At 36.4% G+C, this 15451-nt stretch overlaps 1 protein-coding gene across 5 annotated transcripts in view; it reads right to left on the reverse strand.

Annotated features, from left to right (window-relative positions):
- The window catches only part of msi2 (musashi RNA binding protein 2), a 299781-nt gene that overhangs the window by 9163 nt on the left and 275167 nt on the right, over window positions 1-15451 (reverse strand). For 3 of the 5 annotated variants that reach the window (XM_023342229.1, XM_023342228.1, XM_023342227.1), the window contains exons 12-13: window positions 8784-8963; window positions 4408-4562 (exon numbers count right to left, since the gene is read on the reverse strand). In XM_023342229.1, the coding sequence (XP_023197997.1) occupies window positions 4408-4562; window positions 8784-8963 (335 nt within the window). The remainder of the gene's footprint in view (window positions 1-4407; window positions 4563-8783; window positions 8964-15451) is intronic. The other 2 variants (XM_023342231.1, XM_023342230.1) reach the window with 1 other exon arrangement.

The raw sequence follows: 15451 nt of genomic DNA on the forward strand, positions 1-15451 counted from the left end.
ATTATTATCATAATAGCAGGAAATTCTAATATCGTGCAGCCTTAACTCAGAGGATTGTTTGTATTTTCCTCAAAATAACTGACACAAATGCCCCCCGTGTTCATCACTCCACTTATCTGCTGGTAAATCTGTCCTGAAAATGAGCCGCCCTGCTCTTTCTTAATAAATATTTAGCTTTCTACATTGAGACCAACAGATTATGATGCACAGCCAGCAGACCTAAAACAATTAATAAGGAATTTGCTGTTAAAGTGCAAAAACAACTACAGCGTACATTTGGACAGCATAAATCAATTACAGAGGTTGCAAAATGAAAATGAGAAATGTTTGCCTTCTCCTGAGCTATTTGTGCATTTGCTCTCAGTGACACTATCAACAAACAAGAGATGCATGAACAGAGCTTCACAAGTCTCCTAATCTGTAGCAAAGATCTGAGAAATGTCCTGAGAAATCTATTTATTTATAAACATAATGCAATATGTGATTATGAAAGGTAATCTATGTACTACAAAGCACAGAAATATGATACAATTAAGCAATAAAATAAATGCTATGACACAGATGAACAAATTAAGCTAAAAATATAAAACAAAAAAACCTATAAGCTACTTGTAAAAAGGGAAATAAACTATTAATTTATGAAAACAGCCAAACAAAAACCTGTCTGGCGAATTTAGCAAGAAATTTTAAAATGAAAATATGAGATATGTGTCTCTGTGTGTTTCCTTATTTTAAACTTTAAAAAAAAAAAAAAAAGATCAATGGCTTGAAAATATGTATTCAAGGACATGTTTATATATCTTTTCTAGAAGTAAAGTAGTAGCAACAGTGAAAAATATGCTATATTGGCTACTGTAGCTCCCTGTTTGTTTCTCTTGTGTGCCCTGCATGTGCTGTAGTGAGATATTTGTGGATATCCAGAAGAGCTGAAATTCTAACTATTTACATTTTACAACACTCAAAGCAAAACACAAAGTTTTTAAAGCAGGATAACAATCTCTATTTGCAATGCTTGTCTGCCAAAGATCAATTCAAACAGCACCTACATCATGCTACGACACAGGTAGCATGTCTTATTGAAATAGAGAGCAAACATGCTAACATTAGCCTAGCACATCAACTAAGTCTTCAGCAGGAAAACTTTGTTAGCAGGAGCAAGACATGAATGTATTAAAGATTTTTAGCTTTAAGTGATATAGCTTTAGAAACTAATAAGAGCTATGTGTGTAATAATTTTGCTGTACATAAAAGCAGCTGTGTTAGCCTAGCAAACACTTTGAATCTACTGTTGAGACAAAATTTGTCACAAAAACAGCATCTAGAACCTCTTTGGTGAGAATGAGGTGGACAAAATAATAATGTAACCAATGAAATATTGATGAAATATAGTGTGGTATTTGGGATGACATGGGATTTACTTAAGGTAAGCTTTAAACAAAGGCTTTGTATCAGCAACTGAATGAGATTAAATGATTCCTATGAAGGTATTAAGAACATAAATCTTCATCAGTGCCTTTGCTACTAATTTCCTCCTTTGGTTCAGTGACAAAATGCAGCACAAAAATGCTAACATAGCATTTAGCTACAGCTAGCTATTTAGTGAGGCACAAAGATTGAACTACACCTACCGTGGAATTAGATTTTTTTCAGTGAAGTTTGAGTGTTTATTTCTATCTGACAGATCCCAAACATAACGTTTAATCTCAAACACCATCTCTCTCTACATTTTCTGTAGTTTGTGAACTCCACTGCAGTGGAGATTTTCTGCAGTGGAATACGAGGGAGATAATGCAAGAGACCATTTTTCCAGAACTATGAGAAGACAGGACATTATGCAGAAAGGAATGTGTAGAAAGTCTGCTATCTTTACAGCACATCCTGAATGGTGGATGACAATGCTGGAAGTGTTAAGAGCTCTTAGGAGAAAAATGTCTGTAAGTAGCCTGGAGCGAATGCATCCTTGCATGCCCTCCCAGAAGAACATCTCTTTAGACATTTCAGGACAGTGCAGTGCCTAAATGTGAAAATAATATGATTGTTTTCTTTTATCTAATGCTTAAATATCTCTAAATGCAATTTTGCACTGTATTCCTATGAATGTCTAATATTTGTTAGTCTTTGCTTTTGCTAAACTTACTCTGAAGCCAAAGCCAACTGCTATTTTCAGACTCCACATGAACTAAGTGATTGATGGCAGCACTGAAGCAGTGTGCAGAAGGGTCCTCTGACTTTTTCACTTCATGCAGTGCTGGAAAGAAAGAGCTAATGAAAAGGTAAAGGCTGCAGCTCAAGAAGTCTATCCAGCTTTATAGATTTATTACCAAACTGGTTGACATTTCTGCTGGATACTTGTGTGTTAAGATTTCCGGCAGGCTTTTTTTTTTAAAATATCACTCTGGGTTTTAAATACCATAATAGTTTACTCTAACATTATTATAACCCACAGTTATATCGGGCTTGGAGCATTTTTGTAGAGCTTATTTTATACTCGTACGACTTTGATCACTACACCAAGTTAAAGAGTTAAACAGGGATCTGTGATCATCTGAGCAAAATTAGGTAACACAGGCTGTCTGAAAACCTTTTATTTAGGCTCCATCTATGCACATAATTATAGTCTAACACTTGAAAGCTGAGACAACAACCAGCTGCTGATCTGCAGAGAAAATGAAATCAACATGGGGGACACTTGGAGTGAGAAAACCTGCCTGGAAGTGTTGGTCTAGTGAAGGAACTGATCTGGGACATATGGGCTTCTAAAATTAAAAGTGGCATTTTCTAATCAACTGTATAAAGTCTGGTTAATAATATGGTGATATCAACAGGATAGAAAACAAAAAATCTAATTCAGCCCTTTGCAAAATCCTATCCACATTTTATACCTATATTTTGCCATTTCGTCTCACAAAATAAACTATCTAGAACTTATGTACTTAAACAATTGCATTCCAGCTTGTTAATTTTTAGCGGCACATTTTGGTTATTAATTACGTAAATAGAAATTTGTGAAAATAGTATGCGTTTCAAACCTCATTTAGGCAAGTTGACTCGAATACAACATAACAGATTATAACCCCTGATCAAACCGAAATCTTTCTAAGTAACTTCCTGCAAGTAAATATTATTTATTGGAATCATATAACCACATCTACTTGGAGTGCACTAAGAGCAGATTTAAGAAAACTACTTGAAGTTATCTGTTGTCAAAGCAAGCACAAAATGCTTCTTTGCAGTTTTGGATGGTTGCACTTCATGCTTGTAAAAAACGTGAAACAACTAACACTGGGAAAGGAAATCATGAAGGCCGAAACGAGTGGCTCTCTGCATTAATATGATTTTGAACAACGCTCTAAGAACCTGATTATTGTCGGATGCATAAATTGCCACGCTGATTACCCTTATGCGCTATCAAGAAATCTGCCTTGTGTGGACTAAATGTCATTAAATACCCTGTTAGTACTCTATAATTTAAGGTATCAGGAAAAAAAAAGGTTTTTAAAGAGTATGATGCAGTTTTTGCATAATATCACAAAGCTCTTTTGGTATTCATATTTTTTTTTTATCACAAAGCCTATGCATAGTTTGAGTTGCTGACTAGACTTAGCTCCCAAAACCTGCTGGTGAACTGTTTGTTATTATTTGTCAGCCACACTCCCAGTCAAAAGCTTGCAATTTGTTTCAAGTTTTAAAAACATCTATTTTATGCTGTCCAAATTTAGTTTTTCCATAGAAATACAGTTTACAGTTATTTGTGCTGGGGAAAACAGAGTGAAGAGCAGCTAAAATGCAACTTATTTAGCTTTATGATGTCCAAAGCAAAGTGCTGGGCTTATAACTTTTTCTATAAAGTGTACCAGCACACAATAAAAAAAGATTACAAGCCAAATCGTCAATGAATTACAACAGAATAATAAACATATTAGCAAAGTGTTCTGTATGAAGACATTCGAAGGAACCAAACATGAGTTTATTGAAGATCGTAGCTGCATCATGGAATGCATATAGCATTCAGAACGTTACTGCTGAGTATGCAGCATTCAGAGGGTGCTTTGCTTGTAATAAAGTATTGCATGGAATCTGAGTGTTAAAATCCAAGACAAAAAAATCCAGTAAAGGACTTCTCTATCTTCCGGTAGCATACATTGTCTCTGTGCTAACAATGAAGTGATAAATATGGACATTATCTCACTTTCTTACAGCTTTTATTGACAAAAAATCTAAGAAAATCCCACACTAAGAGCCAATTTCAAGTACTAGAAATGCAAGTTTATACAGAAAGAGAATGTGAAAAGCTATAGATCTTGTGCCTTTTCTGTGTGCCAAACTTTAACATTGGTATTTTGAGACAGATCCGGCTCAGTGCTCTCGTCAGACAGTAGACCACATAATCCGAGCTCAAAAACTCACAGTAATGCTGGGTCCAAACCCAGAGCCGGGCTGAGGACTAGCAGCACTGATGTAGTTCCCCACGGCTGAATCCTGGTTGCTAGGTCCGTACAGGTCAGCCACAGGCCCTGGACTGTTGGCGCCGGGGAAACCGCCGGGCCTCGACGGGTTGGCGCCTGCATACAAACACATGGAGGAGCGGCGCAGTTTAGGGAAACTCATCACCCGTCAGCACCACCCTTTATCGCTCTGACCCCCAGTGGACACATTTGAATTGACAGAACACATAACTGGATTCATTTGTTTGTGTCAAAAGGACTTATCTGCAGCTTGTATTGGATATCTTGATATAGCAAAGGTAGAATTCAGGCCTAATTTTTCTTGAAATAAGGTTGAATCCAGTATGATTCTAATAGAATCTACATGCTGTGTGTCTAATGCACACAAACATTCGCTTTGTTTAATCATGCACAAAGAAAACAGGCTACATACTTCCATCATGCTAGTAAATTTGTAGGTTGCAGTGCTCTCATGCATAATGTGAGGGAGTACTTGTAAAATAACAATTTATACTTATTAACCTATAATATTATTAAGGCTATGCTCAAGATTTAAAGTTTATCAGGAGAATTTCAAACATCTGATCATAGGTTGTGCTTCTTCTTCTGTTTAAAAAAACATGATGTAAGTTAAAAAAAATCACCTAAACATTGCTTGCATGTCAAGTCCATAAGAATAACTTGTAGTAAAAAGTAAAAAAAAAAGGAGGCTTTTCAGACAGTAGAAGAAGGCAAAAACGAGCAATATAAAAGACTGACCCGAGTTCGTTTAGAGGTTTGAACTTCGAGGGAGATAAAACAGAAATACTGTACAGAACTTACCACCTTTGCCCTGTGAGTAAGAGCAACTCAAACTAATAAAATTTCTTTTGAAAATCCATATGCCCACTAAAGGCCAATAACACAGGCAATGCAAGGGAAAAACAGGCAGGGAGAAAGAAAAATGTGGTGATCTCTTAACAGCAATCTCCTTTGCTGTCAGCTTCACATAACCCTCCGTCTCACCCTTATTCACACGCAGACTGAAATGGGGAGGAGGGGAGAAAAAAGCCGTACAGCAGCATTAAAAAGAAAAATCTTCCGAGCACAAAAACAGCTCGATCTTGTGTATATATGGGATGGCGAACCCTGCAATGCCTGAGAGGAGGTCTTTGTATAACGCATTAAAAACCACATAGTGTGAGAGCAGTGCACTCAGTGTTGCTGGTTGCAGGCAAACACAGTAAACTAGACTTGTCACCTTGTTTAATGTGTCGCTGCCCCATTTATCAAAGCTATATTAGAGAAGTTAACTCCGTTTAAAGGAACGCCTTAGATATCCATTTATAGCACTCCAGGAAAATGAAGCCATCTCGCTAAACACACATCTCAAAGTGTTGACACTGCTGTTTGACTGTAAAGACTTTATACACAGAGCAGCTACTGCTCTTATCTTGCCTGCACAGCCCCCAGTGGGCTGGCTTATTAAATAATTAAGGATTTTTTCAGTTGAAATGGCAATCCTCATTATCTGTAACTGGTGATTTTTATTGGAGTGCGGCGTCCTCCCCCCTTAATAACCATACATAACAGATTTTCATTTTACAACATAAAAAGCAGAAGATGCGCTGGCTGCACATGTACAAAACAATATCAAGTGAGACATGGGCCGGATTGTAGTTCCACTATAGTCACTCAGATTAGTTTATTCATTTAATTCACAACAAATATAATCTCAGTGCACTTTACAAGAATAACAGATCAAATTTATTTAATGTATTAGTTTTCTGTATTTTAGACTGTTTCTTGTGATAAAATAGCTTTAAAATTATCTAATGCTAAAATGGTCTCTGTCTCTAAGACTGAAAACCATTTTTATACAAATAAGAATATTTCCATATAAAATATATATACTATCTTGAATATCAGTTTGTTCTATTTTACTTAAGCTACAGTCAAAATAAAGCACATTTTGTGAAACTAAATTTTTAACTTTATCAGGTTAGGCAAGAACAAACAATCTTTAAAAGGGTTTTATGAAGAAATTTGAAAAATTCATTTTCTTGTGGTTTTTGAGGCCTACTTTGTGAATGTCCACTGTTGTTTTCAAGCAAGTGAGTCATTTCATAGATTTATGACATATGTCTCACTTTGTTCTGACAGTTGCAATGAAAAGCTAAACGTGAGGGTAAAAACTAATGGAATCACAGGGAGGAAATCCTAAAAACTCCTAAAAAAGTGAGCAAGATTCTGCTGACCTCATAATGAAGAATTTACTTTCAAAGACACATTTTCTTTTTGTCAAAATTCATCCTCAAATAATTCTAAATTTTGACTCTCAACATACTCTGGGATGTAAAACCAATTTAAGTACAGATGCACTAAGAAATTGCTAATCGCAAGACTCAGAAGCTCTATAGATTTATCAACTCTGATCAGCATCCAATTGGAAACTCAAAAACACAATACTCATTGAGGAAGTTGCTACTGAGAGAAGAACACTCCTTGTTACATTTCAGTATCAGGTAAATATATGTACAAGTAAAGTCCAAGGAAGCATAGAAATGTGATTGTGAAAAAACAGGATTTCACTATACATATACAGTATGTCTGCTGTTAATTCAAAGAGCAAGCCTTCGGGGGATAACAGGAAGGCGAAACAAATAACAGCAAAGTGGGAGTGTTCAGCCTCTGTCATGGAGCACGATAAATCTTGAAATAAAAGTAGGTTTATGAACATCTCAGCAGAAGGGTATGTTTTTTGTTTTTTTAGGAATACACACATACACTGCTGTTTACAGTTAGCAATGCTAACTTTGCTAACCTTGTCCTTTAATATAGGATAGGATAGGATACCAAAGACAACTTGTGTTAAATGATAATTAAGACAACTTAAAATGTTATAATTTTTTCTGTTTTAAAATATCAGCAAAACCCCTTTTCATACAGAGGTTTCTAATTAATAACACAAAAAAGTAAAAAAACTGCTGCTAATAGTAAGAACCAGTGAAAACAATATCGACCGGTCGCAGCTACACAAAACTGGAGATGTTCAATTAGCCAAAAACTCTTGGCGCATTTCTAATTGGACAATAAAACATTTCAAATTAGCTGTTGCCAGGTGAATGACCAATTACAACTAAATGATCTATGTAAAAAAAAAAAAATCCCTTTTTTTCTTTTATCTTCTTAAAATTAAATCTAGATAGCATTATTGTCTCTAAATCTAACATGAGAAAAACATAAGGATAGAAAAAATCAGCTTATAAACACATGTATGTGAATAAGGGTTTAGAGCAATCTGACTCTGGATGGCCTGCCTCTGTAACAGCTGGGCATCCAGAGATTACAAGAAAAATACAAACTGACAGATCTCACACATAGCATTGCTCCCTTGTTGGTTTTTAAAGCAGATTACCTACTAGAACCCGGGTTTTATTTTATTTTATTTTTTATAGTTATACTGAGATCAGTGAATCTCTCAGACCAAATAACTCAACTGCTGCGTTCAGGTCAACATCTTCTACCACACAAGATGCTTCTTAAATACAGTTCCTCCTAAGAGAATGAATTTATGGTTGATGCAAAAGCGAAATTTAGTTTTAATTTTAAAAGTCTAATCACGACTACTTGTTGCTCTAAAACACAAAACACATTTGAAATCCTTTTGATGAGATTCTTTGCCGTCTGTGTGCCATACTTTTCTTCCCTTAAATCTAATATCTTGCTTCTCAAAACAATCATAAAATAGGGGAAAATGACACAATACAGCAAAGATCAAAGCGAGCATGTAAAGTGGCTCTATTCATTATGCAAAAAAAAAAATGTTTTCTTTTAAGTGTTCAATGTTTTACAAGCATCGCTGCCTAATAATGTGAGCAATCTCTCCCACACTTAGAAGTCTTAAGGGTTTCAAAGAAAAATGCCACTCACTCCTACCTTTACTCTCATCTTTGGCTGTTCAAAATTCATATAAACCTGAGCACTGCTAGAGAGGCCGCTGTACTCTCTGACATCATCAGTAATTACTTTGTTCACATGCAAATGAAGGATTACATTCTGTATGTGTCGGCCCCTCATGTGCAAGCAGGGGCTGGGGGAAAGGGGGAATCTTTGCAAAGAAACAACAAAATCTACATTTGAATTTGAAAAAGGAGGAAGGACATGCAATGCTAATTTGTCAGCAAGATGTTGTTTTGTAATTTTTTTTCTTTAAAGGGGATTTTTTTTTTCTTTCATCGACAAAGGTGAAACAAATAAATGTTTAAAAAGAAAAGACTTGATCATCTGCATGGAATAATGTCATGAATCAAACTGAAAAGTCCAAAATGTGGATGAGATAGATGCTCAGATACAAACCTGGGTTCTTAAACTGATCCGGGCTGTGTAGGTGCTGTAGGGGGGAGTTGCAGGCGGAGGTGGCATGCTCACTGTGCAGCATCTGAGCCGCCTGGGGCCCCAGGGAGCCATAGTCAGCAAAGGAGCAGGGCCCCCCCCTCTGGTCACTGGGCGCAGAGTAAAACCCATAATCGGGGAGGCCTGGGAGATACAGTATAGGGGTGGGGAGGAGGGGGAGGGGGAGGGGACTCCATCATTGTGGAAATCAACTTTTTTTCATTGTCAAAGTCAGCGTCCAAATTGCTAAGCATAATGTGCTGGAGTCTTACACCGTCGTCTGATTACATCTGTTTTAATTGGCCCTCCCCGCCCTCCCTCCCCAGCAGCTCCTGCCATGTGGCCAAACCCCTCTTCCCCTTCCTGCCCCTCACCCATCCCACCCGGCATATGGCTCTTATTTGAGATATGCAGCTGTGGTGTGAAAGCTCGCGCCGTAATTCGGCTGCATAAATTATCTAGCTCATTGAATGTTGTTATAACAGGAACTCCTGGTTTTTCTGACTTCATTCAACTTAACCAAACAGTCTTCAGCTGAAACCAGGTATTAAGGTGTACTGTAAAACAAGACCCCCTCACTGTTAGACATTAAATCATACTTTTCTGGTTTAGTTAATTTAAGATTATCAAAAATGAAAAATTTTTCATTTCCCGACTGTCAGATTATTATTAGAGAAACCTTTTCAGTAACACTTTATTTGAAGGGATGTGTGTAAGACTAACCTGAGACTGTCATAAACATGACATAAAACCTGCCATGAACATGAATGACTCTTCAGAAATGTTTACGACTGTTCACCTGAAGTATCATTTGGTAAATAATGACACTTTTAATGCAAAGGTGCACTAAAAGTTGCATTAAAGTGTAAACTTTGAATTATTCAGTAAATAATGATACTTTTATTACAAAGTTCTATTAAAACTTGCATTAAAAGTCATTTAAAAGTGTTATTATTTACAAAATGACACTTCATGACAACAATCATAAGCATTCATGAAGACTCCTTCATGTTCATGACAGATGTTATGTTATTCTCATGTCAGTCTCATGCTGACATGAGAATAAAACATTACCACTTTTTCTTTAAATTTGGAAGTTTACATACATTTTTCTTTAAGCCGTATGACTTGCGTAAAACATGGGTATTCTTCCATAAGCCTCTCTCAAAGGTTTGCTTGAATTTTGGCTCAACTGGGTCAGGTTTGTAGGCTGCCTGCTCTGACATACCTTTTCAGTTCTGCCCACCATTGCTTTATATTTGCCTCTCCAAAGATCGACTTTGCTGTCCTTCAGCCAACTTTAAAACTAAGGTCATTTTCACACCAATAGTTATTTAATTTAGCCCGAATTGTTGGGTTTGTTAACATGCAACTTTTCTGGCTGGCTCAGTTTCTTTTCATATAGAAAAAACTCCAAATGGACCAAAACTTGTCACTACAAACTGAACTAGAACATTCAGTCTGTTTCTTGGTCTGATGTGTCCAGGTTGGGAGGACCAAGGAAGCAGACGCTGAGTTCTCATGAATTTATTCATGGGATTTTTTTTTTCTCTATAGCATTATACGCAACATTATTTCAGAATAATTTTGAGAATTTTTTTTTTTTATAGTTGCATAGGAATTTATGCAATGTGAAAACAAAAACACAGTACCATTGCCTACTGGATCATAATGCATTTCTGGCGAGGGATAGGTGCTGGTAGATGTCAGGTTGAGATTGGCTCACACTCACACCATAAACAAACCGTTCTAGAGTTCATTTGGAACCAAATCAAAACAGTTTGAGAGAACCGAAACAGAACTTGTTTTAAATGGACTGAGCACCAGAGGTGTGGAAACACTCTAATTTATTGGTCAGACTAGGTTCATAGTCTGTTTACAAAACCCATCTGATCAGAGCTTCAACTTCCTGACAGTTATGTTGAGATGCTGCTTCAATATTCTCACTCATGAAGTGTTTTCTTTACGTGATACCGTCAAACAACAAAGCACCACATTTAAGGTTGTTGCCTTAAAATTAGGGCTGTGACTATAACACATTAATTTACAGAAGATAACTAATTTAAAAGTAACGCATCAAAAGGGATTGTGGAATTTAAACCCAAAAGCTCTGTGACTTAGTATTTAAATGAGTAAATATCAGATATCACAGAAATAGAAGATGATATGCGATCTACGTAATCCTCCCTCTCGCTTGTGTTTTGCTAGTAGTGGTAACCAAACAAAGAGACATAAGAGCATCAAACTAGGCATTTGCACACAGAAAACTTTAACTTGGACCTGAATGCAGCACAGGCTCCTCAAAGCTGCACCCACGTCTATGCTATTGTTGCACGGAGCTGGAGATATACTTACTTAAAGCAGAAATAGATTTTAAACAGGTTTTTTTTTTTATAGCTGCTTAAAATACACCTATAGTGGGCCTATATTTATCCCAAATATTGCAAAATAACCAGAAGCTTACAAAGCTGTGACATTATGTGTGGCTTTTTCAAATTGTTTAAAGGCTTTACAATACAAGTGTATGAATATTTCTGAATTTTAAGAAAGAAACAAAACTTTTCTCATTATTCTGAACCAAGTTTTACAATCGGAAAAACAGAAAAAATTGTTTTAATCCGATTAAATGTCAGGCAGTGAGGAGTGGAAAAAAAACAAGATTATAAAATCCACAAGTGTTATATTTTAGGTCGGATCTATTCAAATGGACTGACAGAGGAGGGAGATAAAACTGGCAAATCGTTAAAAAAACATGTCAATACATTCCTCATTTCAAACGGTCAATTTTCAGTGACGTACCTGAAGGAAGGAAAACACATTGCACTAATCAATAATCAATCCGCAGCCTGCTTTCAGACCAGTAGAAACTGATAAGGTTTTTTTTTTTATGTGAATGAGACCCAGAGACGTTCATGTTTATTGATGATAAGCTTTCTGAAGTGTTTTAAGTACTCTAAGCATGCCTCAAATTGGCCTCTTTGAGCAATTCTTTCTTTCACACAGATGGTGGATTATCAACAGTTTAGAAAATGCCTTTCTGCAATAAGTCCTGGTGACATTTATTGCTTGTTCTTTTAATCTGAGACAAGCTGCTCATATAAAGAGTGCAATTAAAAAAAAAACCCTGCTTCTTCTAACACCTCTTTGATAACGGAGTTAATCTACTCAGGAGGGACTGAGATTGGTGACACAGGCTGGTCCGTGTTGGGTTTCCCCTGCTGTTTGTGTATGTGGATCTGTGTGTGTGTGTTTTTTTTATTTAGGTCCTGGAGCGAATAGCCATTCAAAACCACTTCACCTCTCCCCATTCAGAGTGAGACAGTCCACTTCTGCCAAATGGAATGTAAGCACCAGCCATGCTTCTCCCCGCCAATGCTTTTTAGCACTCTGATCTCACCACTTGTGGGCTGTCTGCCCACTCATCAAATTATAGGCTCCAAATAGGGCAGGCTTCCCACGTACGTCACATAATGCCTGACACATTGAACAAAGCTCAAGAAGCAATCATTCCATTTACTTCACTTAGACAAATGTCACTGAAAATTGATTGGCCTTGCTAATGAGTAAAGCTGGATCAATGGAATAATTACAATGGGGAAGAAACATTCGACAATAGCACAAACTGTGTTTATTGGGGATTCATGAGGAGGACGCTCTGTTTATAGCACCAGTTCATAACGAGACAGTCACTACTTTCACTCCGACTTATATTTGCACTAAAGCCTTGCACACATACGCTTTCATTATTTCTATTTATTCTTTATTCTTTATTTAGATATACTTATTTTGCTTTAAAATGTTGCAACTGTGATGATAGCCTGACAACAACTTGTGCTGTGAGGAAGTACATTTCTATGCTGGTTTTGAATCTGTGGTGATGGACTGATGCCTGGTGGTTTCTCTGCCACTTTTCAACATCTCCTAAGGTGTGTAATCATCTAACTGAAAACATGTGTACATGTCAGAGCCACCAACTGAGTTTAAGACTACGGATATTTGAGTCAACAAGGATGGCTTTTAGCTCCCATTTGATTTTGGGATTAGTACTAACTAGAGTCAAAATACTTTTAAAGGCTGATCACACTTTTTTTATTTTTATTTTTTACAGTGGAGTACTACTTACATCAAGCTGTAGACCTTTTGTAGTAAGTTTTCAGTCACTGTAGTACTCTCTGTTGAAACTAAAGCAAGTTATTAAATCTAAGACGACTAAATTTTTCTCTTGCTAAGACTGGTGATTATTCTATTGTTACAATAGATTGTATCAGTTTAACTTGATATAAATATTTAGAAATCCAGATAGGTGAAAAAATATTGTTTGATGCTCATGTTGATAATTTGTTTAAAGAGTTTAGACCTGAATGTTTTTTCTCCACTGAATCCAGAAAATGTCCATCTGTGTTAAAATTGTTAAATGTTCCCAGAGTGAATTTGGTAAAACTTCCTTCTTCAGATTGGGTGTCTTTTTTGTTTTCATATTTGAAATTAACTTAGAAATAACAAGCTTTTGAGGTTCTTAAAAGGTAGCAACATATAACTGTTTTACTCGATCCTTTACTGTTAAAAGGTATTGCTTCACATGTTTAATATTTATTTCTCTATTTGCTTTCTGAGTTTTTCTTCGCTGATGAAGCTTTTACTTGAAAATGTTTCTTTTTTCTTTTTCTAAATACCATCTTGATCAGGACCACTAGAAAAATAGAAGCTTTATCTCAAAAAGATTTTTAGTGGTTAAATAAAGGCTCTAGTATCAGAAATATATGGCAGAAGCAAAACAGGGGGGGAAGTAGGGAAGTTAAAAAAACTTCCACACACAAATAAACTCAACAAGCTTGGAGTGCTGAAGGCAACACAGTGAGGATATCCAGACACATTTATACCTGACTTTAAAATTTACAGAGATTCAGACTACAGAAAATTTATTAAGTATAAAGGTGACAGAGTGCAGAGCTTTTAATAAAATTTGATGTAATCCTGGACAACTCTGCATCCCCAGTTACAGAAGCACTGCTTATAAATCATGTTGTGTGTATATTACCTGTGTCACCCAAGCTACATCACTAGGCATTTATAGCAATTTCTCACAAATTTTTGACATTTATTTGTCTTTTAATTTGAGTCTTTGTTCCTAAACAACTGACAGATATAAGCTAAATGTTTACATCTCCATTAACAACACAGCATAAAATGCCTGTTGCACATCATGTAAAACAGTCAGGGACAGAAACTTGGCAGGGAAACACATTATGCACCCTCAGTTTTAATAGGAACAATTTACAATCTTGCATTTATGTTACTGACTGCAAATAATTTGATTATCTTAAAAAAAGTTTACTTTATGGAAAAATACCAATTTCACCACCTGGCATAACCTAGCATGGTGATGTCATAAGCACAGGTGAATACTCGTTAGGTGTCCGGTTGATAAAAAGACAAACATGTGCCTAACATCTTTGTTTTCCTGTGTTAGCATTGGTCACCTCTAAGAAAAATGTGAAAGCTATCATTTTGCATCAAAGTGGCCTTCCATACAAGAAAACGGCTGCTAAGAACATTCCGCAGGACAGAACTGTTTTCAAAATGATCAAGAACTATAAAGTGACAGTTTCAATTGTAGTCAAAAAGGCTTTAGGGTGTTTTAAGATTGTCCAAAGGTCTGTGCTGTATCTACATTGAAGATAGTGCTACCAAACGTTGTTGCCCCATCGGCAGCTGGTGGGTGAGATGAAGTGAGGAGAAGACTTTTGGGAAAACAGCTCTGCAACAAAAAAGGATGGTTAAGAAACCACTCCTCCTTCTACCCAGAAAAGCGTCAGACAAAGACTGAAACTCTTCAGGAGGTTTAAGGATGTGCAGCAGAAAACTGGAGGAAAAAACTGTTTCCTCTGATTAATCTCTAATCCAATTGTTTGGGACATCTGAAAAATCATTTGTATGGGGGGAAATAAAGGGAGAGCATATGTCCTGTGCCATGCCGACAGTGAAGCAACCTGGTATGATCCATGTGTGGGGTAACTTTTCATGTGAGGCGCTGGGCTTACTGCCAGTTCTGTCAAAGAACACCAGCTTGAATAAAGAGAGGGATCAAGAACATCCTTTAAGAGCAACTTCTTTCAGTAATCCAGACACAGTTTGTTCTTTATCTCAAAGATCAAAATACAGAAAGCAACCACATAGAATCTGCGGCCAGTTTTTTAAAAAGCAGGCGAATAAGCAGAAACCATTAACTACAAGCTCTAATAGATTATGACTATGTATCCATCAGACAAAATCTGGACAAGAAGTCATTTAGCTTATTTAGCTAAATTTTGCAAAACTTTAAAGAAACTGAAGAAGCAAGTTTTGTGATCAACATGGATAAACAAGGAAGTCTTATCAACTTCTGGAGGTGTACTGGATCTGTGTCAGAGATGCTTCAGCAGCAGAGCTCTCAAAGTCAAAATGCTTAACCGCAGTTAAACTTATCTGCTTAATATCGCATTTTTCCCATACGTTTATTCTTTTTCAGTTTTTTCTATGTATTTGAGTTGTATCAGATTCCTAATTTTCCTAAAAATCTCCTAAAATTAAGATAAAATGCTATTTTGCTCACAATTAAACAGAGAAATATACTTGATTGCTTGAATAACAAA

The sequence above is a fragment of the Xiphophorus maculatus genome, chromosome 11 (genome assembly GCF_002775205.1).
Source record: "Xiphophorus maculatus strain JP 163 A chromosome 11, X_maculatus-5.0-male, whole genome shotgun sequence".
NCBI classification, from domain to species: Eukaryota; Metazoa; Chordata; class Actinopteri; order Cyprinodontiformes; family Poeciliidae; genus Xiphophorus; species Xiphophorus maculatus.